General features: G+C 39.6%; 1 protein-coding gene across 2 annotated transcripts; it reads left to right on the forward strand.

Annotated features, from left to right (window-relative positions):
• Nucleotides 1-692: 692 nt before the first annotated feature.
• On the forward strand, nucleotides 693-23,430 carry LOC144645419 (uncharacterized). 2 transcript variants are annotated; one of them, XM_078504997.1, is made up of 2 exons: nucleotides 693-1,366; nucleotides 22,340-23,430. In XM_078504997.1, exons 1-2 carry the CDS (start codon nucleotides 767-769, stop codon nucleotides 22,442-22,444), a joined length of 705 nt encoding a protein of 234 aa, XP_078361123.1. In that variant the 5' UTR covers nucleotides 693-766; the 3' UTR covers nucleotides 22,445-23,430. The 2 variants fall into 2 exon arrangements, 1 of the variants encoding a protein (XP_078361123.1); XR_013569266.1 differs by lacking the exon at nucleotides 693-1,366 and adding an exon at nucleotides 21,793-22,223 and having other exon boundaries at nucleotides 22,340-22,450.
• Nucleotides 23,431-27,231: the final 3,801 nt, after the last annotated feature.

A 27,231-nucleotide genomic window follows, 5' to 3' on the forward strand; every position in this document is an offset into this window, starting at 1 on the left:
GTTTTCTGCACAACACTTCCGAAGAGGTTACTCGCAGTACATAGCTATCTATCAAAATCATCTTTGCGAACGTCAAGGAGCTGTAATTAATGACACTGTCGTTGAACTGCATCCTCCAACGAGGTAACTGACTTAATGACTTGCTCCACGTGACCACAGGTTGTGGATGACCAGTCACGTGACAAGTTGGAAGAGTGAAGTTACTTTCTTCAACAACATACATAGGTCCCGGACAAAGAGAAACACGAGGACCAACTGAAGCAAACCATTTTCGTCAGTTACAACCGTACAAATCGTCTACGAATCTCACCCCCAGGCCATCTCCGTTCTCAAGAAAGCGGTTGGCACCGTGAAAATGGAGGTGAACTGGGGACGACGTTACAGCCCTACTCACTCAAAGAGTCACCCACAGTCTTTTCACGTCTCAACAATGAATCCATAGTACAAAAAACTCTCTGGAAGTGAGTTCCGTTGTGATATTTTCCCAGTTACCTGCAGCTTATACGCTCCTTATTAGAATGCGACATTTCACCTATCTGTGTCAACCTAAAATCAAGCAAACAGTTCTTTTGTTTAATAGTTGGGGAATTTGAATAATAAAATGAATTTCACGTCAACATTTGTAAACAGTAAAAAAAAAAAAATGATACGAAGATGGAATATTTAATGACCCTTTTGCCTTTCTAGGAAAATTGTTGCAATTCCAACGTTGCAGCGTCAAGATTATCGTTGATTCTGGACGCTTTTTGCAGTTCAACAGCTAATCATGAAGGAAATACTGTACAGTCTTATTGTCATACTGCCACCCATTGCTTTCATTCTTGTTCTTTTTTCTGTTCTCTTCATCTTGAGTAAACGTGATGTTAAACAATGTATACGGCCTACCCGTCTAGAACGTCTCCAGCGCTGGGTTGCCATCAACGCATTTTCAGGAATTATGAAGAAGACAAATGCCCACAGCAGCGAAGAGACAAAATGGCTAATTGGTGACATTGATCTCACTGATGAGAAAGAACTCTTGTCTGAGATTTTCAGCGGTCTTTTTGCTTCTTTCATGGGGATACTTTTCAGTGCGGCGACTATGTTCTGGCAGTTTCTAGTGCTCGATGTTACCTACAGCTGCAGCGTCAACGAGAAAACAAAGGACTGCTTCGAATACAAGCTTTGGAAGACGGATTCATGGTCGAGGGATCCCATTGATTGTAACAGTGCTGCAGTTCAGAACGGAACTCTAGAAGTGGTGTGCTACAATATTGTCTTCAACTTTGGCTTAGCCTCGGGGGTCAGCTACGGTGGATTTAAACTTGCTATGGCCGCCTTAAATGTGGCTACGACCCTTATGATGATGGTTACAAAACCAAAGATTGTATCTAAGATAAAAGCATTCGTGGTAATTGTGTCCGTGGGTCTTTTGGGGGCAATTATAGCTATTCAAGCCACCTCTTTACGTGTTTTCTTTTTGTCAGGTAACCTTGTCATTATCACTCAAATGTTTTTAGTAGTGACTATTGTATCTTGTTTTGTGTTTGCGATCCCTTGGAAGGATCTCATCGCGTTAAAGGTGAGAGATAATAACGAGCAAGCTTTTGGCTTGGAGAATCCTGCCGCGAATGTCGCTTGATTTGACCTGCGAGGCTTTTTACAAAGTGAACAGGTACGCATCAAATGATGCTGCTACTAACTTTTAGTGTAATGAGTTTGCCTCAATTTCTTTGTTATTGATATTTCACTTAAGTAAGGACGGTTTAAGTCAACGTCAAATTAGTAAGTGCAGCAACACGAAGGAATTAGCAACTTCCATGAGTCAGTGATTGTTATATATTTGTCTTGTTCTAGGGTGCTTGATGTTTCAGGGTTTTTGTCCCGAAGAAGGTTTTCCCAAATATCAAACGCTGACTTAGCAGTACAGATATTGTCAAGTTATACAACTCGTGATTCAATGTTACTAAAACAAAAAATATTATACAATTAAATAGCTCATTTATGAAGCATTTCAATTTGTCATTAATTGCTACATGGTCATACAAAGAAAGTTGATTTAAGTGTCATAGACTGCAACTAATAGCATTTACGGTTTTATGTCTAGTTTCTTGGTTTCAGTTTTTCTTGAGGCTTTTGGTGCCTGGTTTTTGAGTCCTTGATAATATTAGAATAGAATAGAATAGAATAGAATAGAATAGTCGTTTAATGTGTAATACACTTAGCAATAAGGTGTGACATTGCAGAAATGTCACACCAGCTAATTTACAGGTATTCCACCTAAATTAGTTAAGAAAAAAAATATAAAAAAAATAAAAAAATAAATAAAAATAAAAATAATGATAATAAGTGAATAAATAAATAAAACTATATAAGTCAGGATGATGAGATAAAATCTAAAGTAATTATTATATATACAATATGCTGTACAATAAATGAGTCGATACTACTAAAATATTATACTAAAATAATATACTAAAATATTATAATATTTCATGCTAAGTTTTACTTAATTAGTGTAACATTCATTAAAGGAATTGATTATCGTCAAAATAAAGAATAAGAGCAAAAGTTCGAAACGTTCTGTTTCTTATTTATAACATTTTATAGCTAAAACCGGATGGTTAATGTTTAACCACTCCTTGGCTAACAAGAAAGCCTAAGGGCCTGATTATATGGCGAATTTCACCCCGGTTTGTTGGGCTGAGATTTCAGCCCGGCTTCCAAAACAAATCTTCTTAAACACACGTCTGCGATCACATGAAGAAAGTTTCATCGCGAGCCGAATTACAGCCCGGGCTGAAATTTCTAGCCCGGTTTTTGAAACCGGGCTGGAAAATCTCATGTATTAAATCGCATGTTCAATACTCGGCCGTCAGTATGAAAGGTCAAAGGCGCTTTGATCGCTTTTGAAAACTTTGAAGGTAGAGATGTCAGAGCTGGTTTCTTTCTACTGCTAAAACTCGTAAAATATAACGTGTCTCTTTCGTTTATATCTAGACTGTCCACAGCCTCCCTATTTTTCGATCGAAAAAAATTCGAAAAAATAGAGGGCTGTGAACAGTCTAGTTTATATCTCGTAATGGTCATTTCTAACTACCCGGTTTTATTCTGCTTTGTGGTCCAAGCGAGGATTCCTTGTTGAATTAAACACATGGAAAACGTCCTCCCCCCATCGAGGCAATTTACATGGGTGATGAAAGATGACCAGTTTTAAGCCAAACAACATAATTGACCTTCAATGCCCTACCGACAAAAAAACGCGAGGAAGATTATGAACCGGGGGCACCAGACCCCACCCGGTTATTAAGGACTCGTTTGTTGCTATGCGGTTGGTTGCCTAGATTCCATGACCCCTAAACCATGTCTCACTTGACATCATTTTATTAGCAAGGGTTTTTTTACACGGAGTGGCCGCTGGCTCGTTCCCAGTTGTTCGTGAAACGGCGAGACGCGAAGAATGTTGGGATGAAACCAAAGGAGCTCTTTTGTCCTTCCCATCATCCTTTCATATAAAAATTTTCTCACAAGAAAAGAAGAGAGATCAGTCAGATAGCTGTATAGTGGGGCATGATTGTGACCTGACGCTGTACGATGGGATTCTTGGAAAATTTGTTAAATTACTTGGAAAGCAAATCTTAGATTTTTACCAATCTTTTATCCATTTTTTCTCCTATCGACTTTCATTTAGATTTGAAAATGACGTTAGCTTAGCGAAAACAGAGGTTTGGAAATCATCACCCCTCGGAGGTGGAGGGGGACAGGGGGATCTAAACCTCCCGCCTCCCGTGCCTTTCACTCCCGCTCCCTGTATGTTCTACTCCCGCCTCCCGCCCCTTTCCGTAGCCCCACTTTGTTCCATATCTATTTTGAAATATAACTTAATGTTGCGAAATTTTATTTGTTTTCTCCAGGTTCCCTCCACCTTAGCAATCCGGCCTTTCTTCCTCCCTTCTCCCGCTTCCCGCCCCTTTTCACCTGGGATCCCACCTCCTGTCCCCCTCTAATTTCTGGGTAAAAACGAACCTTGGGTTTTTTTTATTTTATCTTTAGTAATCATCCTCGCCACCAATAATAAAGTGGTGTTCAGTAGGGCCCTGCATAAAATTAATTATTAAAATATGATAAAAATGATTAAATGGGAAGTACAATTTACACAGCGGAGAAGAGATAAAAATTTTATTAACAAACAAACAAATTTCAAAGCTATTGTCATTACAAAGACTTGCTTTTCTCGTTCCTAGAACTAGGATAACTCGAATTCCCCCGCTACCTCGGCTAAATTTAGTTTCCCTTGATCAAAATTTACTACGATAATTCGAATTCTGGTTCTTGTAACTCGCCGCAGATGCCCATTGGACATGTTCGAATATCCTAGTAGCTCTTCAGACGTTTTTTCATGTCGGTCTGTCGTGCAATTTGTTTTTAATTATCTTGCAACGAACAGATCACGTATTTGACAGCCATTTCCCGATCTAGATCTTATCATAAAGAAAGTTAAATTGTATTACAGTTTCTGGCGAGATAAGTTTAATTTGCACCGGGTACAGTATAGGGCTGAAAAAGGGCTGAAAAATCAGTAAACTATCAAATATTAACATGGCAAATTGAATATTCATTCGACCCAATAACTCGAAACCCCGCTAACTCGAACAGTTTTTCGTTTCCTCTCAGAAATCGAGTTACCGCGGTTCTACTGTGAGACTCTTTATTGGTACCTGTAGACTTCGTTTTCGTCGCCATTTTTTTTTGCTAATCTACGATTTTTTTAAGCAGATCACAGCCCCCGAAATGATCCCGACCCCGAACTGATCCCCAACCCTGAACTGATCCCCAAATTGACCCTGAAATGATCCCGACCCCGAAATGATCCCCAGATTTTTTCACGCTAACCCCGAAATGATCCCCAAGTAATTTTTGGAATGGCGATTAAGCATAGAAATTTGGATTGCTCAATAGTAAGGAAAACTGAAGCCATACAGCAAAGTACAACTTAAAATAGAAAAAGACTAATTATAACTGACTGCAAAACGTGACCATAAAGCAGAAGCGTTTTTTAATTCTTATGTATGTTTCAAAATTGGTTATTTTCAATAAGGAACCAAGAAAAAGCAAGAACCGTTTTTGTGTTTATTGGATTGTTATGTTCATGGACATACTTTCAGTCGTGAGAATTGTTACTCAGTACTCTCGATTGAAGCAATTAAAACCTATTCAGAGAAAATTTGGTAGTTAAAGCGGGATAAAGAAAGGCAACATTAAGTGTACTTAAAATGTTAATTTTATTTCTAAGTTGATATGTCGCAATCACATCATCCCTGTTTTTGTCTTCTCGACGTAGCTACAGCGTCAAGCTTTATAAAGGCCCGTTTACACAGACGATTTCTGTCGCGCAATTCAATGCAATTTTTGCCACACGGAAGTTGCATCAAGTTTCGAACATGTTCGAAACTCCTGCGGTATCACGGCTATTAAATCACTGCTAGTTAAATTTACACGCTTGCAAACTCGCGGCGATTTCATGTTATCATCCCAGGTGATACATCATGAACACCGATCACATCCTCAACCGAATGGCACTTCTAAGCCATGAGGCCTTATTATTGAGCAGTCCACACTTCTACGTTAAAACGCCATTCCACAAATTACTTGGGGATCATTTCGGGGTCAGCGTGAAAATATTTGGGGATCATTTCGGGGTCGGGATCATTTCAGGTTCAATATGGGGATCAGTTCGGGGTTGGGGATCATTTCAGGGTCGGGATCATTTCGGGGGCTGTACAGATCTTCGTGTTATGGACTAAAATTACGTAACAGTGTAGTTATTGTTATTCACAGCCGAACAAATATCTCACTTCGCAACAAATTGCAAAAGAAAATTAATGACTGTTTGGATTTGTTATGGACGTTGTTCTGTTTGTTCAGCATTTGATGTTATTTATGACATTTATTTTCTTTCAAGTTTACTTTTATAACTTTTTACGACCCTAAAAGCTTGAAGCGTAAAACTTCGCTTCAATGTTCGGAAATCTTCGTTTTTTCCGCGATAATCGTCGCGTCTTCGGTTTCTGCAAAAATACCCATAGTGGGGCTATACTGTATTTTTGGCTTGACTGCATCTCAGCTAAGTACGAACCATGTCTCGACCAAACATGACTGATATTCCGCCGACGGAAGAGGGCCAAAAAGATACGATCAGAAATAAATATCGATTGGAAAAAATAAACATCACTTGCTGAAAAATAAATTTAAATAATCAGTCAATAAATCAACTGAAACAGTTTTTCTCCGATAGGCCGTGAAAAAACTTAATCAAAAATAGTCCAATTATACCATTTATTCTAAAGGAATATAAACTGCAAAACAGTCGTATATTTGGCGGACGCGTTCGGTCTTAGCGAATATCAAGACGACAAGGCGAGCAAGGCTTTCGACAATTCACGATTTTTGGTTTCGCGCCTTCCGAGGAAAGATTAAAGAAAAACAAATTGCGGCCGTGTCAATTAAAAAAGACGTTGGAAAAGTAAGTATTATAATGGTACAACAGAACACCGTCAACTGATGTCACAAATGTTTTATGTTTCATATATGCTCCATGTGATATATTTAATAACAAGAAGCTTGAGAAGCTTGAGAAGCTTAAAATCGGGCGCTTAATAATTAGCTATCTGTTTTGACTTGAAAAGCAGGGTACAGTACAGTAAAAATCACTGGAAAAACAGTCACATAAACCTATTCAGGCCGGTAGGAGGGGGGGGGGGGGGAACTTTTGAGGCCCGCGCTGACTTTGGACGCTTATAACTTTTTCAAGATTCAACCAAACGCTGTCAAACTTTGCGCGTTTATCTAAAATTTATCTCGCAATAATCTGGTAGAATTAGTTATTGTGCCAGTCACTTGAAATCACCATGGCAACGTCATTTTGACAGGCTTGTTTTCCCAAATTTGAATTTTTCGTGTTTCTATTTAATAATGAAAATCTGGAATGTTTTCAAGATTGCATTATTACTTAGGGCCTGTTTACAAGCAGGTAGGGTAACCCTAGGTGCTAGGGTTACCCTAGCAAGAGGGTTAGAAGATAGCCCGGGTTTACAAGCAAAATTCGCAGGTAGGGTAACCCTACTTACCCGGGTCAACTTACACCGGTTACGCTTCAGTTAACCTTGTAAAATTTTGTCGTTAGAAGCTGTTATTCGAAAATAATTCCGTTCCAGTGCAAAAATACGACAAATTGTGAATGAACACGATGTTTCTTGGTCACAATTCGCTGTTTTTGTCGGTATTTTTAAACATATTTAGCTTCTTGGAGCCAAAATAAAGTTGTCCCGGGTAGGCGAGTTATCCCTAGCAGAGCGTTTACAAGGCGCTAGGGTTACCCTAGCACCTAGGGTAACCCTAGCACTCAGCTAGGGTTACTCTAGGTGCTAGGGTAACCCTAGCGCCTTGTAAACACGTCGATGAAAATAAGAAGAAATGTGGGAGCGCTAGGGTAACCCTCCTGCTAGGGTAACCCTAGCACCTAGGGTATTAATGACATAATGTTCTCAATTTATAAAAATATATTTCGCACAATACAAATAAACGATTGAACTAGACGTCTAGAAGATATAAATTTGTAACACTTAGCAAAGTGCAGCCTTTTCGCAATACTTAATAAAGGCGGGGTTTTACCTGAAGACCAATTTTTCCAACGCTTTAGGTGGCTGAAGCATTTCCCCTAATCAGGTAACTACTATTGTCAAGAAAATGATCACAACTTTTTGACCAATGATTAGCTATTTGTTTCATACCATTACTGTAATAGCAACTGGTGAAGAATAGTAGTACTGACCCAAAGTATAAGGGCTGGAAAACAGCGTTTCAAGGATTCCAAAAAAGCTTTACTTATCCCATATATATTTGTTTTGCAGTATTTTGTTAATTTTTGGACGATTTTGGGGGATGTCTGGGAGGCGATAGTTTTTCTCAAAGGATTAGTAAAATTTAGACAAATAAGAAATATTGGAGATTTAATGTGATTTTAAAATTTGAATTTGAAGTTAAAAATTGGTGGACGGACACCAAACAGTCTCCTGATAACCCGGAGTGCTCTTGCGAGGGGGTCAACTGTTTGGAGGTGTTTCCATCCTTTTCTTCAATCCCTTCTTTAAATCTCTTAAAGTTCCATTCAAATTCAGGTAGAACCCCACCTTAAGTTTTGTTCTTGTGAGAAAACAACAGAAGTCAAAGGTTGCGTGATATAACCAACCATGGATTTTAATTCTCCCTCCCTTTCCATCTCCTTAGCCTTTCACCCCCACCTGTCCCTCCCTTTCTACTCTCATTCAATTTAATGTTTGTTTACATTTCCTAACCAATTCAGTATCGTACTAATCTGTGCCAAGCAACCAGATTGTTTTGTTAAACTCAACGTCTTTATTCACGGCTTCTGGTGTACAAACAATCTTTGTTTCACAGCTTCGATTCTGTGCATGGACTTACAACTTTGAGCACAGCGAACACGATGCGAGTCACGTGACGCTCGCTGTAGGGTACCCACGGGGGTACAATTACAAGTCAAGTTTTTCGGTTTCCTACAAAGTCTACCCCTAGCCTGGCCCTGCGGGTGTAGCGGGCTGTAACATTCTCCCCACCTTGTCCTCTATCGGAGAGGACAACACTGCGATTTGGCTTACTAACAGGAACAGTACTAGTTTCACTATGAACAATGTTTGTTTCATTCTTCTCCCCACCATGCAAACGAACTTCTTCAGGAATCACTTGTGGGGCTGTTGATTCTACTTCTAATTTGTGTAGACGCTGTACCGGTCTGCGTAGAACACTCTTCTCAGTTCGTACTGTTGCCGTTCGCACAAGTTTATCCCGTCCAGGGTGAACTTCTTGAACTATAGCCAACGGCCATTTTCCACGAGACACATTATCATCTGAGATCAGCACAATATCTCCTACTTTTATGGGGGCTTCTTCTTTATGCCACTTGTTTCTCACGGTCAACTGATGCAGGTACTCTTGCTTCCAGCGCTTCCAATAGTGGTTGAATAATCTCTGCACGTAAAGATACCTCTCCATAATTTTCTTACTGGACATCTCAAGGCTGTCTTCATTAACATCAGGTAGTTGGTTAAGTGATCTGCCAATGGCGAGATGGGCAGGTGTAATTGGCGATGGATCTCTGTGATCATCACTCACTGCAGTCAGAGGTCTTAAGTTGATGACACCTTCTATTTTAATAAGCAGTGTGTTCAGTTCAGTAAAGGTAAGAAGTGCTCTTCCTAGGACCTTACAAAGTGGTTCTTTGACTGCTCTACAAAATCGTTCCCACCAACCACCTCTCCATGGCGAGCGCTCAGTGATAAATTTCCACTTGATCCCCTTTGATGATAACTCAGACTTGATACGATCTAGATCCATTGCATCCCACATAGATTGGGTTTGTGTCTTGTGGTTGGCATACAACTTCTTGATTTCATTACTTGCTGCTACAAATGTTTTTGCGTTGTCTGACCACACTGTATCGCACAGACCTCTGCGATTTGTCATGCGACTAAAGGCTTGTAGGAACTCATCTGTTGTCAGGCTGTTTGTTAGCTCTAGGTGAACCATGCGAGACGATGCACAGGTAAATACACAAATGTATGCTTTCTTCACACTTGATCCCTCTTTCACGTAAAGGGGCCCAGCGAAGTCAGTACCAATGTGTGTAAACGGTAGTGAGGGTGTAACTCTCTCCTCAGGAAGCAGTCCCATCTTCTGATCACAAGGGCCAACACGCTGCTTTTGACAAGTTACACATTTTCTGATTATTCGCTTGACTTCACGTCTTCCTTGGGTTAGCCAAATTCTCTGTCTCAGGGTTGACAATATGGTTTCTGGACCAGCATGGAACATCTGTTTGTGGACATCTACTATCATCTTTGCGACTTCAGAATGTCCATGTGGCAGGATTACTTGATGCTTTGTTTCTTCAGGAATGTCAGCGAAATGCAATCGTCCACCTACTCTTACTACTTGATCAGCTCTGTCATAGTAAGGGTCTAGCTTTAACAGGCGGCTGCTTTTGGGCAGTGCTTCTCCAGCTTTCAGCTGCTCGTAGTCTTCTTTATATACATCTTGTTGTATCCACATACAGCACTTCAACTCTGCCTGTTGCATTTCTTCAGCTGACAGCTCAGTCACGGGAGACTTGCATTTTGCTTTGAACACCTTTACAGCTCTTAACACGTAAGCAGTTACTCGGATCAGCTTCATCCATGTTCCGTAGCGAGACATATCGATTAATGGCTTCACGGTGACTGATGTGAAAGCATGGGTTACTCTTCTTTCCTCCTCACAGGCTTTTGGTGGACTATCTTCACTTTGATGTTGGATGGGTTGATACTCAAGAGGTAAGGACAGCCATTGTGGTCCATTCCACCAAAGTCCACTTGACATCAGCTTGTCACAATTCGATCCACGTGTCAACAGATCTGCAGGATTGTCCTCGCTAGCACAGTAGTGCCAACACTCGGGATCCCATGTCGACTGGATTTCTGATACTCGATTTGCTACAAATGGCTTCCATTGTGAGCTTCGTCCTCTAATCCAGTGAAGCGTCACCATACTATCTGTCCAGCATACAACACGGTTCATCTTGATTTGCAAAGTATCTACAACAAACTTCAATAATCTAGCATTGACCACTGCTGCTAGTAGTTCTAATCTTGGAAGTAACACTTCCTTGATAGGTGCAACTCTGGATTTCGACATCACTAGCTGAGAGGATGCTTGTCCCAGCTTGTCTATAACTCGAATGTACACTGCTGCTCCATAGGCCTTTGGGGAGGCATCTCCAAAACCATGTAGCTCGACGGTAGACTCCGAAGTGACACTTGTTCCAAACCATCTAGGTATGGCCACCTTCTTTAGCTGCAACAACTCTGACTTCCATGATGACCACTCCCTTTTAATGTCACTGTCCAATGGGTCATCCCACTCTAATCCTCTCCGCCAGAGCTCTTGGAAAAGGATCTTTGCTTTCACAGTGGCAGGCGAAATCAGTCCCATTGGGTCAAACACTTTGGATGCTAAACTTAAAAGACTTCTCTTTGTCATTGGATCATGGGATGAAACCATTTCGTTTGGTGCAATGAATCTGAAGCAATCAGATGTCAAGTCCCATGAAACACCAAGTGCTTTGAGTGGTTCACATGAATCAAACTTCACTAGTGGCGATGATGCTCTTTTCTCTGGGTCTATGCTATCCATTACGAGCTCTGAGTTACTAGCCCATTTCGTCAAGTTAAATGCTGCTGTCATCATGATTTCTGACATCTCTTGTTGAAGCTTCATTGCAGAGTTGTCTGTGTCGGCTCCCGTTAAGCAATCATCTACATACATGTTATGTAGAATTTCCCTCACAGCATTAGGGAATGTCTCTGCATACTTATTGGCATGAGCATGCACTGTTGCGATGGCAAGAAATGGACTAGAGTTCACTCCAAATGTCAATCTTCGCATTCTGTAAACTTTAGGTACTTTATCTGTCCTTAGATCCCTCCACAAGTACCGGTGAACGTCTTGATCCTTTGGTGCAAGTTTAATCTGAAGATACATCTTCTCTACATCTGCTATCATGCCAACTCTGTGCGTACGAAAACGAATCAGGACAGATGCGAGGTTTGGTTGTAGTGCAGGACCAGGAAGGACACACTCATTGAGAGATGCACTGTCTTGCTCTCGGGCAGAAGCATCAAATACGATTCTACACTTCGTGGTCTTTCTGTCAGCACGAAAAACAGCATGGTGCGGTAAGTATCGGACAGTTCCATCTTCACTGCTCAAGTCAGTTACTTCCTCGGCAAAGCCTTTCTCTACATACTGGTTGATTGCAGTGGTGTATGCTTCAGCTTTCTCAGGGTCTCGTTTTAGCTTCCTTTCGATACTTTCAAGTCGTTTCACAGCGTGCGCATAATTGTTCTCAAGTTTTGGACGATCTTTCTTCCATGGCAATCGAACTTCGTAGTTTCTTCCATCAAAGTTCAGTCCATCATTGAAGTCAGTGACTGCATACTCTTCTTCTTGTGACATAGTTGGATTCACAGTTTCAGTTATGCCAATTGCTTCTAGTTCCCAAAACCTTTTCAGACTTGTGGTGATCTCTTTATTCTCTACTATTGTTAGCATGGATGAAATGTGCTCTGAAGAACTGTCTACAGGTCCTGTAAGTATCCATCCAAGGTGAGATTCTACAGCTACCAATGATTCAGGGGTTTCTCCTCTCTTACAAATTCCAGTTACGAAAGAGTAGTAGTGATCTGCACCGATAAGAACATCTACTTGAACTGAATTGCGTGGGTAGGAGTCTGCAAAAGTCAAACCTTGCAGGTGAGGATTGTTCTTAAGATTCAACTTGACAGGTCCCAAGGGATTACAAATCTTGGGTATAGTAAGAGCTTCCATTTCCACAGTTCCTGTTGGATGTCCCTGAATTGGCGAAAGAGTAAATCGCACTCTTTGAAATCTCTTGGTTTCACTTGTGTCTCCTCCCAGGGTTGCAACACTTAATAATTCTGAGGGGCCTTGCAGACCAATGGATTCTGCAATGTTCTTTCGGATGTACGACCGTTGACTGCCAGAGTCAAGTAGAACACGAACTGTAACTTCTTGGCCATTCACTGATAGCTTAGCTAACGCTGTCTGAAGAAGTGTCTCCTTCAGAGATGAAGAGGGTTTTGAAGCAGCCAATCCAGTCAATGTGGTATTGTTAGGATTCTCAGTTCTTGCGACGAAAGGCTGACTATGCAGTAACTTGTGATGACGTTGACCGCAATTTACAACAGAACACTTGGGATGACGACAGATTTTAGAGAAATGCTTGCTGTTGGTAGGCTTTAGACAATTGAAACACAACTTGTTTTCTTGAACTAATTTCCATCTTTCATCTACTGGTTTGCCATTAAACACTGGGCAGTTAAGTGACCCATGATTTGCTTTGCAAAATCTACAACTTGGAATTGTTGGTGGTTTTGCCTCACTGAACAAAGCAGATGCAGTTGACACTTGTTCTCGGTCACTCGCTGGAATGAACGGTGGCTTTCTTGCTTTGTCTCTTTCCTTATTTAGACTACGACCTTTTGGGCTAAGATTTGGTTCTAGGTTCCTCTCTCCTGCCTCTTTGGATACAACTTGTCGATTGAGGAACTTAAAGAACAATTCAAGACCAATCTCATCTTCAGGGGTGTCTGCAAGCTCCAATTCCCACTTTTCTAGTAACTCTGATGGCAACTTGGTCGCAAACATTGGCAACAAAATACAACCATGACTCACTGGGTTTTCTCCCAGAGCTTCTAAAGCCCTAGTTCGGTTCTTTAAAGTGTCATAAAGATCTCGAAGGGATGCTGCAGTTACAACAGATTTTTCATCCATCTTGATGACTGATTTGACAAGGGATGAGATTACCACACGTTTTCTTCCATACCTATGCTTGAGACATTCTACTGCCGGTTGATAGTTCGCCCCAGTAACTTCAAACCCTTCAATTGATTGCAAAGCAATGCCAGTCAGCACTGAACGCAGGTAAGTGAATTTCTGGACATTGGGCAAATCATCATTGTCATGCACTGCAGCTTCAAACTGATCCCAGAAGTTTTGAAACTTCAACACATCACCATTAAACTTGGGCAATTCAATTCTAGGCAGTTTAAGATTAGATGATTGGTGACTGTCCTTTTGTACACTCCCTTTTGAGGACTGTTCATTTGAATTGGACTCCTTATTTAAGTATTCATGGGCCGCATCAACAGCTCGATCTATCATATCCAAGAATTCCCTCCAACAGCTTAGCTCATCGTCAATTTCCTCGTCTGAGAGTAGTGAAATTATACGATCTCTCAACTGAAGATATGCCATGCGAAACTCTGTCAATCTCTCGATTCTAATCTGTATCTTGACCTTATTGCCTTCACTTTCGCTCAGCTCTGAAATATCACGAATTAAGGCCTCAATATCCCCCTGCAATACTTTCGCTTTACGTCGAATCGAAGTAATTTCCTTCGACTGTTCCTTGCTAACGGATGGAGGAAGTTCTTTGCTAAGTTTAGCGAAATTCAAATCTTCGTGTGATTCTGACAGCTCTGATTTCACAGCAGTCTTTGACTCATAATATGCGTTTACTAACCTCTGAATCAAGACCTTTTTCTTTCCAGCTGTCGATAATCCCTTTTCTTTGAGTAATCCACGTAGTTGCTCCACTGATTTTCGAGATAGCTCGTCTTCGATATCACTGTCACTTCCACTGGCGGCCATCTTGTTGCCCACGTGGTTTCGAGTGTTGACTGCACGAAGTCTCACAGAAGTCAGTCAATCCACAGCAAAATGTTCTTGCGATCTTCTAAATCCACAGCTCGAAGGACCATTATGTTTTGTTAAACTCAACGTCTTTATTCACGGCTTCTGGTGTACAAACAATCTTTGTTTCACAGCTTCGATTCTGTGCATGGACTTACAACTTTGAGCACAGCGAACACGATGCGAGTCACGTGACGCTCGCTGTAGGGTACCCACGGGGGTACAATTACAAGTCAAGTTTTTCGGGTTTCCTACAAAGTCTACCCCTAGCCTGGCCCTGCGGGTGTAGCGGGCTGTAACACAGATAATAACAGAAATTTGCCTTAATTTTGATCTCCCATACCAAGACCTTAGAGTATAAACCGCTAATAAAACAAAACACACTTGATAATAATTTTCTGAGGTTATACACCTTGCAGTATTAACGTACTAACGAACTTGATAACAAACCCCATGTCGTACTAAGGATTTTTACTGATCAACATAGGAAATAAGTTCACAATGGTTTGTTCCCAAAACGTTTTTTACTGTACAGAGGGTCTGTATATTGACCTGTAACTTGTATACCGTATTGAAAAATTCAGAACGAACCGACTTCTGCCCGCTACCATGATATCATGTTGAAAAATTAGCTCGTTCGAAACCGTAGTAAAATCGTTAAAGACAGACAAGATACAGCCGTTTACTGGCAGTCTTTGAAAATCCTGAATTTCGTCAAAATGAGCCAAAATAAAGTTTTAAAATTTCCTTTATCAATATGGTTCTTATCTTTTTATTCAATTCTATGAACTGCTTTTATGCAGTACTGTCCACAAAGATTTCAATTTCCTCAAAGTTTCGGGACAAATGGATACAAAATATTTCGTGCAGAATGTAATTTGATTAAGCGAATGTTTTCGCGTCTATAAATACTCCAAGCAGTGAATGGAAAACCGTTTTGTTTTAATCGATGAGTACCACTTTCAAATAGTTATAATCCATAAAAAATAACAATCAGATCAGAATACAATAATTATTAATGTAAGGTCTCGCTATTATGTCTCGGCAGAGATACTTCTTTTTGCAAGTTCAAATGTATGCAAATTTCGTGTGAAATGTAATTCGATTCCATTGTCTTGTTTACAAAGTCTTTCTTAAGAAAGTTGTATTTTCGTGAATAAAACCCATTGGCCTGTTTTGTTTTCCTGATCATGTTTGTCTGTGATTTTTACAAAACATGTGGTCTTTTTTTCGGAACTTTAAGTTGTACAAAAATTCCTATTTTGAACACAGATGTCACTTCCGGAATTTCTCATCTAAAATTCAATTGGTATTTAATTATAATTATTCGAAGTTTTCATTTTCGAGTCATCTTTTCATTCGATAGCATTACTGATCTCGTAAAAAATTCCATTTAAGTTCACACCAATACTGTACATTGCCAATGTTTTGCTGACGTCTTGAGAAGTGTCTTACTAACGTCACTAGTCAAATCTAAAATATATCCAAACCAAGTTGTGCAAACATTCTACTCTTTGTGACAGGCGACTTTGACGCCCAACTGTGCGGAAATGAAAATCGACATACTTCTTGCTAAATATATAAAAAATAGTTTTAAAGTAGAGTCCGCCTCAAAAAAATGTACCGCCAGATCACACTGCTATTTGTAGAAACCAGCAAAGCGTCTAGTTTCAAAGTTTCCCACAAAAACATTGCGTGACATGAATGACGTTACCCCTTTTATTTACAAAAATAGCTTCAACTTGTCAAAGCAACTACAGTTTCACAATGGTGATTATTAGTACTTTACCCGTTAAGCTTTTTTCTCTGTTCTCCCGCCGAAGCAAAGAAGAGAACCAGATTGCAGATTAGCCCAAAAGTCGACCCAGTGTTCCTACAACGATTTACTGTCAAAACTGAAATGAAACCGATTGGCCCAGGCTATCCCCGTCATTTTTAGCCGACAGAAGATTATCGTCTAGGACGACCAAAGGGTAAACTATAAATCAGCCACGCCCGATTAATAAGTCCTTGACGGTTCTTGTCGTTTTTCGGTGCCTATTCATCTTCGGCATCTTTCTCATCCACCTCTCGTTCTGTCCTGTGTCTGTCATCACACGAAAGAAAAGCTGATTCTCAAAAAATCTGCCACAAAAGGAAATTGACAAAAACAATATGAAAACCATATATCGAAAGTTTCTTATTCTAAAATTTTATCATACGTCTTAATTCAGAGCTACAAAGAAGTTCCTCCTTTTGAGTTATTGATACTGTTCTTACAGTACCTCTTTCCACTAGCGAAATTTTACAAAATTCCTTCGCGGCGAAAAGGTAGCGCAAATCCAGAACAGACTCCAATCGAGAGTGGGTTAATTCTAGATTACTATTAATTAACTATTACAACATTCATTTTTAAAATAGTTTCCCAAGCCGACTAAGCTAACTAAACGTCGAGTGTATCTTTCAGTAAACAAAACATGCCGTTATGACGCCGGAAATCCAGCTCACGCATACTATACCCCGTGACTCACGCAAACCTCCGACTTACGTGCTACTACAGTCATTCCTTTCTAAACATTTTTTTTTGACCACCACCGTACCTTTCTACCCAAAAAACTCATGAAACTGCCCGGTTTTAACCTGTCTTAACCTTTCAAAAATTAGAGCGTTCGAAACTAAATAAGATCCGTAATCACAAACAACATACAGCCGTTTACCAGCACTCTTTAAAACTCCTGAAACCCTTCAAAATCAGGCAAAATAAATCTTTGAAATAACCTTTATCAATGTTTCTTATTTTTTATTCAGTTCTATAAAATGACTTTCATACACTACTGTCAAACAAAAATTTCAATTTCCTCAAAGTTTCAAGACAAAAGAATAACAAATATTTCGTGCACAATGTAATTTGATTAAGCCAATATTATCACGTCTAAAAATACTTCAAGCAATTCAGTGAAAACCCGTTTTTTTTTTTCGTATCAACGAAAACCACTTTCGAATAATCAATACATGAAAATAACAATAAGATCAAAAGGAAGAAAGGAACCTTTCTAATTATTTGAAGACTTTCAAAGCCGTGATATTATGCATCCAATCCGCGATAAAATTTAATTACAACAAAATCCAAGTTCTCATTTTGAAGTCCATTTTTTCAGTTGATACCTTTATCCAACTTGTGAAAAATTCCATTCAAGTTCCTATTAATACTGTACATTCCCAATGTTTTGCTCGGGTCTTCAGAAGCGTCTTACTAACCAAATCTAAAATAATTCCAAAACATGCTGTACAAACATTCTACTCTTTGTGACAAACGACTTGACGACCAATTGTTCAGAAATGAAAATCGACACAGTTCTTGCTACCTTATTGTTACTTATTTTCGCGGGACTTAACCCTCGGACGTACAAGCAAACTCACACCCCCACCAACGTACAAGGGGGGGGGGTGGATGGAACCCCTCCCCGGAGTTTTCGTTATATTAAGGCGTAGCGAGATTATTTTACACTGATAAGAAAGCCCTTAGCTTACTCTACAAGATGACATAATTTTAATTGGCTGTGACGTCATATGACGTCACGTGACGTCATTTTAGCCGCCATCTTGGATCCGCCATCTTGGATTTCAACATTTTCTTAAAAAGTTACAAAATAACGGAATTTGATGCAAAATCAAGCCAGAATGCTTATGGAATGTAAAAATAAGCAAATCTTGCACTTCCGTTTCAAAAAACTGGAAAAAATAAATAAAAATGTTAAAAATGACGATTTTGGCAAGACCTGCCTGTATTTATGACGTTGCCATGGCAACGTCAAATATCATGGACACATGGTTGACATATCAAAATTACCGTAAAGGATGAATGAACAGCTACTGAAAGTTTCAGCATTGTAGATTAAATCCTCTTTTCAAAATTTGGAAAAAACCTTATGGGGGGGTGGCATCCACCCCCCCCTTCCCCTTGTACGTCCGAGGGTTTTTTTAAAGACCCGCGAAAAAAGGTTCTCGCGAAAAATAACGACGCGAACTTTAATGCCCTTCTACATAAATAGAGGATATTACATGGTTGCGCGGAGATATGAAATTTATCTTCGAGTGTTCAAATCGATATCTCACGAGTGAGCGCAGCGAACGAGTGGGATATTGATTTGAACACGAGAAGATAAATTTCATATCTCCAAGCAACCATGTAATATTCTGTTTATTATATAAACCTACTAATTACGATGTTTTTGACGATTTTCCGAAGATTTCCGACCATTTTCCGAAGATTTCCGAAGATTTTCAAAATGTTGTCCGAAGGTCGTACGAATGTTTCCGAACATTTTCCGAACTTTTCGGAAAATTTCCGAAGATATCCGAAGATTGCCGAAGATTGCCGAGGAAGATCCGAGGATGTTTCGACTTAATAACGATTTTCTTTGGCTCATTAAGCATTGAAATTGGGCAAACTTGCCAGAAAATGTTCCGAAATCGATATCTTCACATGTGAAAATAACATGTTATTTTTACATGTGAAGATATGATTTTTTTGTGCGAAAGATTTCCCGGTATTTCACTGATGTTTATATAATAATTCGTTTTATTATATAGAATGCAGTGCTTTAGCGAGTGGTAGCAAATCGAGAAAAATGGTATCCATACATGTGTGGATATCAATGGTATCCACACATGTGTGGATATCATTTTTGACCAATCATCTCGCAGTTTGCCACGTTTCATAGCTCAATGAGCCAAAGTTTATCGATATTAAGTCGAAACATCTTCGGATTTTCTCGGTAATCTTCGGGTAGCTTCGGTAATCTTCGGAAATTTTCGGAAAATGTTCGGAAACATTCGTACGACCTTCAGACAACATTTTGAAAATCTTCGGAAATCTTCGGTAAATCCTCGGAAATCTTCGGAAAATCGCCAAAACCATCATAATTAGTTGGTCTATATAATAAACAGAATATTACATGGTTGCTTGAAGATATGAAATTTATCTTCTCGTGTTCAAAACCGATATCTCACTCGTTCGCTGCGCTCACTCGTGAGATATAGATTTGAACATAGTTAGTAGAACACTCGAAGATAAATTTCATATCTCCGCGCAACCATGTAATATCCTCTATATAATTAATCAACGTTATGGTCAGTTTACCACATAATGTTCTTTGTACAGTCGTCAAACTAGCTCTACTTTGTTACAAAAGAACATGTCAAACTGTTTTAAGCTTCGTTTTGTTATGTGGTTTTTTCAGTGCCATTGGAAACTATTTTCGTAGAAAATTAAAATCAGTTGTGTTAATTTTAAGACTTACTGTTTGTTAATGTAGACTAGTATTGTGACACAGTTTTCGCGAAATTTAGTTCCTTTAAATGTATTCTTTTGGCCAAATCGCGAAATTTAAGTCCCGCGAAATATGCCCGTTATATTTTCGCGAAATTAAGTTCCCGCGAAAATTAGTAACAATAAGGTAAATAAAAAAAAGTTTTACGGCGGAGTCAGGCTCAAAAAATATACCGCAAGATCACACCCCCATTCATAGTCAGAAACCAGCAAACCATCTAGTTTGCTAAAAAAAACACTGCGTGACATCAATGACGTTACCTTTTTCATTTACAAAAATAACTTTAACTTGTCAAAGTAAGTGCAATTTCACAATGGTGAATATCAGTACAGTATGGGGCCCAGTTCTCGGCCACTTTGTGTTTAACGCGTTTTTTCACACTCCAGTTGAATTAAAAGAAAAAGGTATTTCCTTCAAACGATAGACTGATTCATGTGCTTTAAGTATCTTGAATTTGATCGTTCAATTCGATATAGAAAGCTCACACGTCGAGTTTACGCGGAGGTAGGTGAATTTGCATTCCCGAAAAATTTGTTTGTTTACGGCTCCTTAAAATTCATGGATGTAGTTAAATTCGTATTTTATCCAAAAGCCCCCACCATACGAGCTAATTTTTGGCATGTGAAACGTAGAATAATTCAGCTTTCTGCTTTAGTTAACTTTTCGTTGAACCGTTGTATTTTTTGGTCTTAATTTACTTCGAAATTTTTTCTTGCGACGTTTGCGTATTTGCCAGTTCTCGGCCACCCTGCTCGCTATCACAGCTTAGCGCTTGGTTTTTAATATAATTTCATCTACTGCTGCCAGAATGAAAGAAATAAATGTTTTAAAAATAAAGTTCAATCTTATCTCTAAGTTTTGAGCTGACTCTTGTCTTGTCTATTATTTCTACAACACCTAACTCTTTCAAGACCTTTTCACTGCAAAATAAACCATCTAAATGCATTGGTCACACAATGCGGTTTTGCCAGAACCTGCACATAGGCAACTAGGCGCGTTAAAATCCTTCTTTTCTAAAGTAAAACAAAGCCTCATAAAAATAATTTGGGATCGATATAACATAAATACTAGTTATGCAACGCTTTCGAGTGGTATACTAGGGAATATCCCACGAGTCACTTGTATTTTCTCGGTATACACACGAGCCTTTAGGCGAGTGTGTATACGAAGAAAATACAAGTGACAAGTGGGATATTCCATAGTATACCACGAGAAAGTGTTGTGTAACTATTTTATACCATGCCATTGAAAATACCCTTACTAAATTTCATTGAGAATAAGATCGCAGCGCACGATGGGAATGTTGGGTTGAATACCGTCGAATATACAACGGTTTTCCTGTATTCTGATTGGCTGTATTTTCTATGGCATGGTATAAATAGGTTTACAGAGTGATTTTATGACTGTGAAAATTAATTGAGCATTTTTTTTACAGATAATTACGCACAAGCTTTTTAGTGGCCGAGAACTGGGCCAAGGTGGCCGAGAACTGGGCCCACAAATGGAGCTTTTATTTTTATTATTGCTCGGGCAAATTAATTTTTGACCGGTCGATAGCTTTACACCAAAAAGCTGAATAATGTAGCTAGCTCTGGGAGAAATTTCAAGTTCCTGCGGTTCTTCTGAGGTAAGAAATACAAGTTTACGTCAAAAGTGGCCGAGAACTGGGCCCCATACTCTACTTTGCCCCGTAAGGTTTTTTCTCTGTCCTTCCGCCGAAGTAAAAAAACACAACCTGATTACACATTAACCCAAAAGTCGACCAAGTGTGCCTGCAACGATTTCCTGTCAAAACTAAAATGAAAACCATTGCGGTATGCGTCACCCGTAGCGGTTTTGTAGCAACCCCAAGCTATCCCCGTCTTTTTGGCCGACAGGAGACTATGCTCTAGGACGACCAAAGGGTAAACTATAAATCGGCCACGCCCGATTAATAAAGTTTTAGTTCGGAACAATGCAACCAAGTGAAACAAAATAGATAGCTGAGTTGAGACGTTTGCTCCCAGGTGGAAAGGCTGAAAACGATTAATAAAAGACAACGAACTCGAAAAATTTAGGCTAACTATTTGAGCCTCTCTATGGGTACCCACGGTCTTCGTTTTCTTCGCAACTTTTTTTTTGCAAATCTTCGTTGATTTTAAGCAGATCTTCGTTTTACCCGCTTCGTTCGTTTTTTTCGTGAATTGTGGTCAATTACTAAATTCAGAAATTACAGTTATTTTTTGTAGTGTTTACTGGTTTTGACAGTTGTATATCTGAGAGTTCAATTTGAGCACGCGAATTTTGGTCAATTTCAGATCTACGCTTCAATCTTGAGATCTTCGTTTTTCCCCGGTGATCTTCGCGTCTTCGATTTCTTCGGAAATAACCATAGAGAGGCTCCTACTTCAAGTTACATCGTACACAGTTATAAATTTGTTGTTCTTTATGCATCGACGCTTGTAACTTGACAGCCAGCTGGGGCAGATGTTTCAGTTTTATTTTTGAAAAGCAGAAGTTTCGAGAACTTGACCATTGACTCGACGTCGCTGGCCGCCTGTGGTCCTATCATATAAATATTTTACGGACTTTATTGTGCTTGCCGCCCAGGGTTTGATTCAGCTTAACGTAGGTGGATTAGTTAATTTAACGACAAACAGAATTGACGCGAACGTTTCTAAACAACATCGCTATTCTGTATATCTCGACGTTTTATTAAACTCTGTAACTACTTTTGCTTGCAGAGAGGTTTCGATACCTCGGTGTTCAAGTGTTCGATACCTTGGTGTTCAAGTGTCCTTTCTGACCTTTTCGCAGTTCAACATATATTATCTGATGGAGAAGGTTGAATACAAGTTAATTATCTCCTTAACAACCCTGCTCCTCGCTGCTGGTCCTTTCATAGTTCTCTTCGTGATAATTGTGTGCAAGCCGAAGAAGTACTCTGGGAACAGCGTGGAAAGTTACTATCGCCGGAAAGGTTGCATCACCAACAAACTTCCCGTATTTATCAAGACCAAAACGGACAAAGACGGAGAAACAAGATCATTTAGAGGCATTGGTATTACGTATGATATCACAAGCTTTGCCCAGTCTATGTGTAGCTTTATGTATTTGTTTCTTTTGTTATTTGGCGGCGTGACGACATTAATATTTCAATTCCTACTGCTTGATGTAAGCTATAACCTGCGAACGCACAAAGATTTCCGTCTGCTGATTCACGCAGCCGATATAAGCCACAGCTGCGAGAAAAATGAAAAATCAAAGGAGTGCTTTGAATACGAAGCTTGGAACAAGGTAAATGGGGATCCCATTGACTGTAACAGCACTGCAGTTCAGAATGGAACCATAGATGTGATATGCTACAGGACTGTCTTCAGCATTGCCTTAGCCTCTGGTGCCAGTTTCAGTGGATTTCAGGTTTCATTGGTCGTCCTAAATGTAGCCACCAGTGTTGCTATACTACTAACAGTACTAAACCTTTATTTGATGGTCTTCCCGCGAATCAAGGGTCAACTAAAAGAGTTCACTTAAAACCTGATAATCTTAAATTTGGGGGCACTTGAAACATGGTACATATTAACTCTCGATTTCTCGAATCCAATTTTCGTTTCCCTTGGGCGGTACTTCTCTGCCATTTTACCTCCGATTTTTCGAAGCAATGTTCGTTTCTCCTGGAGGTTCGATAAATCGATATTCTACTTTATAAATTTTAAAGGAATGAATTAAAATACGACGACTGAACAGTGCATGCATGGAAGACAGTATTTTTAGGCTACAAATACTAATGAAAAATTATGTAAAAGATGTAAATGTTGTTTATAGTGGTCAGTGTACAGTGACCCGGGCGCACGACCGGGCCGGGCCCCGCCGGTGGGAGCCGAACTGACGATGGTGTGAGGGACTACGGGGCGTGCGCCGTCGAGCGAACGAAGATCGTATATCGGGGTTCCCTGTACTTAGCTACACGAAGCTAATTCTCAGGCATTGCATGCCACTTAACTGAAACGAAGCAAACATTTTAAATTAACAAAATGAGCTGTTTCTGTCTCGTATTCGTATGTTCCCTTTTTTTAGGTATCTATTTTTTTCTAATAGGAACAAAACCCGCCATATATAGCATTTGCATTTCACTAAAACAGAAGTAAAACTGTCATTAAAACTTGCAGCTGTGTGCACAAGGTCAATTTTGGACTTCTTAAAGATGAATATTAATCAGTGAAAGCTTTATTGTTGTCAAGCCAAATATTCGTAACCTTTTTTATAAAAAGAAACAAATTTTCTTACTTGTGCCAAAAATTGTGGGAAAAAATTAGTCAAGTATACTCGCCTGGATTGGCTCGCCGACCTTCCACTCGCCCTAGACCGTGCTCGGTTTGTTCTGTTCGTTGATTCTTTTTCGCCCTATATTCTACTCGGGCGACTCTGTCCACTCAGTCAAAATTTCTACTTTTAGCGATAAGCCACGAAGATAATTTTTATATTCTTTTCCATCCAATCACAGCTCGTGATTTCTATTAAGTACAGAGCAGTAGACGATGGCTTTTCTATTATGTACAGAAAGGATGCTATAGGTTAAGTGAAGTTAAAGCGGGGAATTTCGTGCATTTTTTCCTTCCACAAACAGACTCTTTTAAAAAGTTGTATGACGACTGGCGATCTCAGACGCGGCTGCCACTTGGATGCGCGTTGAAAACTTCTGGGTCCAATAGCGCCTCAGTTTACGTCGCACATGTTTTGTCGTGAGAATAATGGAATTGGCTGTTTTTATGCTAGAGACGATAATGTCGTCAGACGACTTTAACGTCTAAGACGCTTAAGGCGTCTGGTATAAAAACGGGACGCGTTTAGTAGACAGCTTTTCAGAAAAAATAAAAAAAAGACTGGGTTCTACACTCGGAGGACACTGGACACGAAGACGTGAAGCCATCAGGCGTTAAAGGCGTCTGTCTTATTTACTGTTTTTATACTAGTTAACGACGTCCCGTTTTTATACTAGACGGCTTTAACGTCTGAGACGTTAAAGCTGTCCGATAAGAGCGTCGTTTAGACGCTCTTACGAAAAGACGTTAAAGCCATCAGACGTTAAAGGCGTCTGTCTTATTTACCGTTTTTATACTAGACGTTAATGTGGTCTCGAGACAGCTTTAACGTCTCTAGCATAAAAACGGCCATTATGGGAAAGAACAATAACCCTATCCCTGAAGACAATTAGCAATATTGTTTAAGAAGGCCTCTGAAATTAGAAGTTTAAATGAGAGGCTGTTGTGCTGAAACTTCTTCGATTAAAAATGCGTTCAAGTGTGCCCATTCATTCGTTCGGAAGAGAAAATGAAGTGTTTTAAGAACGATTAAACAAAAGTTAAAACACGAATTGATACGGGAGGAATTTTCTTTGCTAGTGTTTATCGCTCAGGCGACGTACTTTGAAATACTAAAAAATGAGGCATCCTGAACCCGGAACGACTCCATTTTTTCTGAAGCACTTCATTTCGGGAATTCGTAACCCGACGCGTATAAAGGTGAGCAGGACATTGAACAAATGCCAGAGACGAGTCCCAGATGAGTATAGGAGTTAATCGACTAAGTACAGTCAACTCTCTCTTAACGGACACCTCTATAAGACGGACACCTTGTGTTGGTCCCGTCCCTGCCGTTTTTCTGTCATTTTACTGTAACTAAACTCCCTATAAGACGGACATCTCTCTAAGACGGACAGTTGGAGCCGGTCCCGGAGGCGTCCGTTTTAGAGAGAGTTGACTGTAAATCCATTTAAATCACACAAATTTGCTTGCAATCATTGATTTGCTGCTTTAAAGTTGATTGCTAAAATTTTCAGAAGGTTGACAATCAATTTCTATACTCTTTATCGTTGGACAAAAAAGGAAATTAAAACGACGAACACAAAGAAAAATCTTGTTGGAACAAAACGAACAATTTTATTTCAACGCTAGGGGTTAAGCAAAGGAATCTGACCGCCTCGAGCGTTCTTCACAGTTTCAGTGATACCGGCAGATTTACACCCTGATAAAATTAGACCTTTTCCTAGGAGTCCAGAACGTCTGGACTGTATCGAGAAAATTGGACCAAAATAATGGAAACAAGAACATTGAGAAGCTTGAGAAGCTTAAAATCGGGCGCTTTGCCTTGAAAGGCAGGGTTCAGTACAGCAGAAACCACGAAGCAGTTACTTAAGTAGCACTCAGTCCGACTGTGTTTGTGTAAGTCACAGGGCTTGCATGAGCTGTATTAGTGTGCATAATATAATATCTAGAACGTTGTACTGTGCATGTCGAGATTGCATTATTACTTAACGACATGATGGTTTCAATTTATAAATGTATTTCACACAATACAAATAAACGATTGAAGTAGACGACTAGAAAATGTAAAGTTTTTAGACTTAGCAAAGTGCTGTGTATTGGTAATACTGTAAGGTGCGGTTTCACCTGAAGGTCGTGTGCTTTTCGGTATTTTCCAGGCATTGCACTTTGATGGGACAGTACTACAACTGTTCGTTTAACGGGGAACTACTATTGTCAAGAAAATGATCACAACTTGTTGATGAATGATTGAACATTTGTTTCATACCATTACTGTAATAGCAATTGATGAAGGCTTTTAGTCCTGAACCAAGTAAGGACTGGGAAATACTGAAACCCATTATCAGCCACCTTAAACGGAAATATCTTGTTGGTGTTTCAAGGAATCCAAGGAAACTTCACTCATCCCATGTATCTATGTATTGCGGTATTTTGTAATTTTTTGAGTGATTTTTGGGGATGTTTGGCAGGTGATAGTTTTTTTAAAAGAATTAGTAAAATTTAGACAACTAAGAAATATTGAAAATTTAATGTGAATTTAACATTGGAATTTGAAGTTAGAAATTGGCAGACGGACACCAAACAGTCCCGTGACATCCTGGAGTGTTTTTGCATGGGGGTCAACTGTGTGATGATGTTTCCATTTTTTTCTTCAATCCCCACTGATAAAGAACTGTTGTTGGTGTTATGTTGGTGTTATCACATGTCAAGCCTTTAACAAGGTATGAAAGAACACAAGGATTTAAATTATTCTGGTGCTCAATTTTTGCGTAACTAAAATTAATGTTACTCAAATTCCTGATGGATTCTGTCTTAAACTGTTACGAGCTTAGTATTTCCAAATTATTGCATGTCAATGTAAGGCAAGACAAGACATGCCTTGGTTCTTATGTAATTCTCTTAAAAACATATAAGATATTGACTATAATTTTGTCTGTGCTATGGCAATTCACAGTGGGGTGGTCTTGATGTGTCTTTAACTTGTGGACTGGACTGGACTAGTAAAACGCGGACTAGTAAAACGCGGACTAGTAAAACGCGGACTAGTAAAACGCGGACTAGTAAAACGCGGACTTGTAAAACGCCTCTAGACACTTCCTTGGCCACAATCATCTTACGGCTCTCTTCAATACATAATGTCTCAAAAAAACAGTAACCTCAGAAAGAAGTCAGAAGCAAATAAGGTCGAAAGACCGAATTTGAACATATAACGGCAAATGTTCTAATGTCACGAACGTAGGAGTCGTGTAGGCCCGTCACCTTTATTTATCACATACTGCCCCCAAATTAAAACAGTACCCTCAGAAAGAAGT

This window comes from Oculina patagonica, chromosome 3 (assembly GCF_052425735.1).
Source record: "Oculina patagonica isolate OP01 chromosome 3, crgOcupat, whole genome shotgun sequence".
NCBI classification, from domain to species: Eukaryota; Metazoa; Cnidaria; class Anthozoa; order Scleractinia; family Oculinidae; genus Oculina; species Oculina patagonica.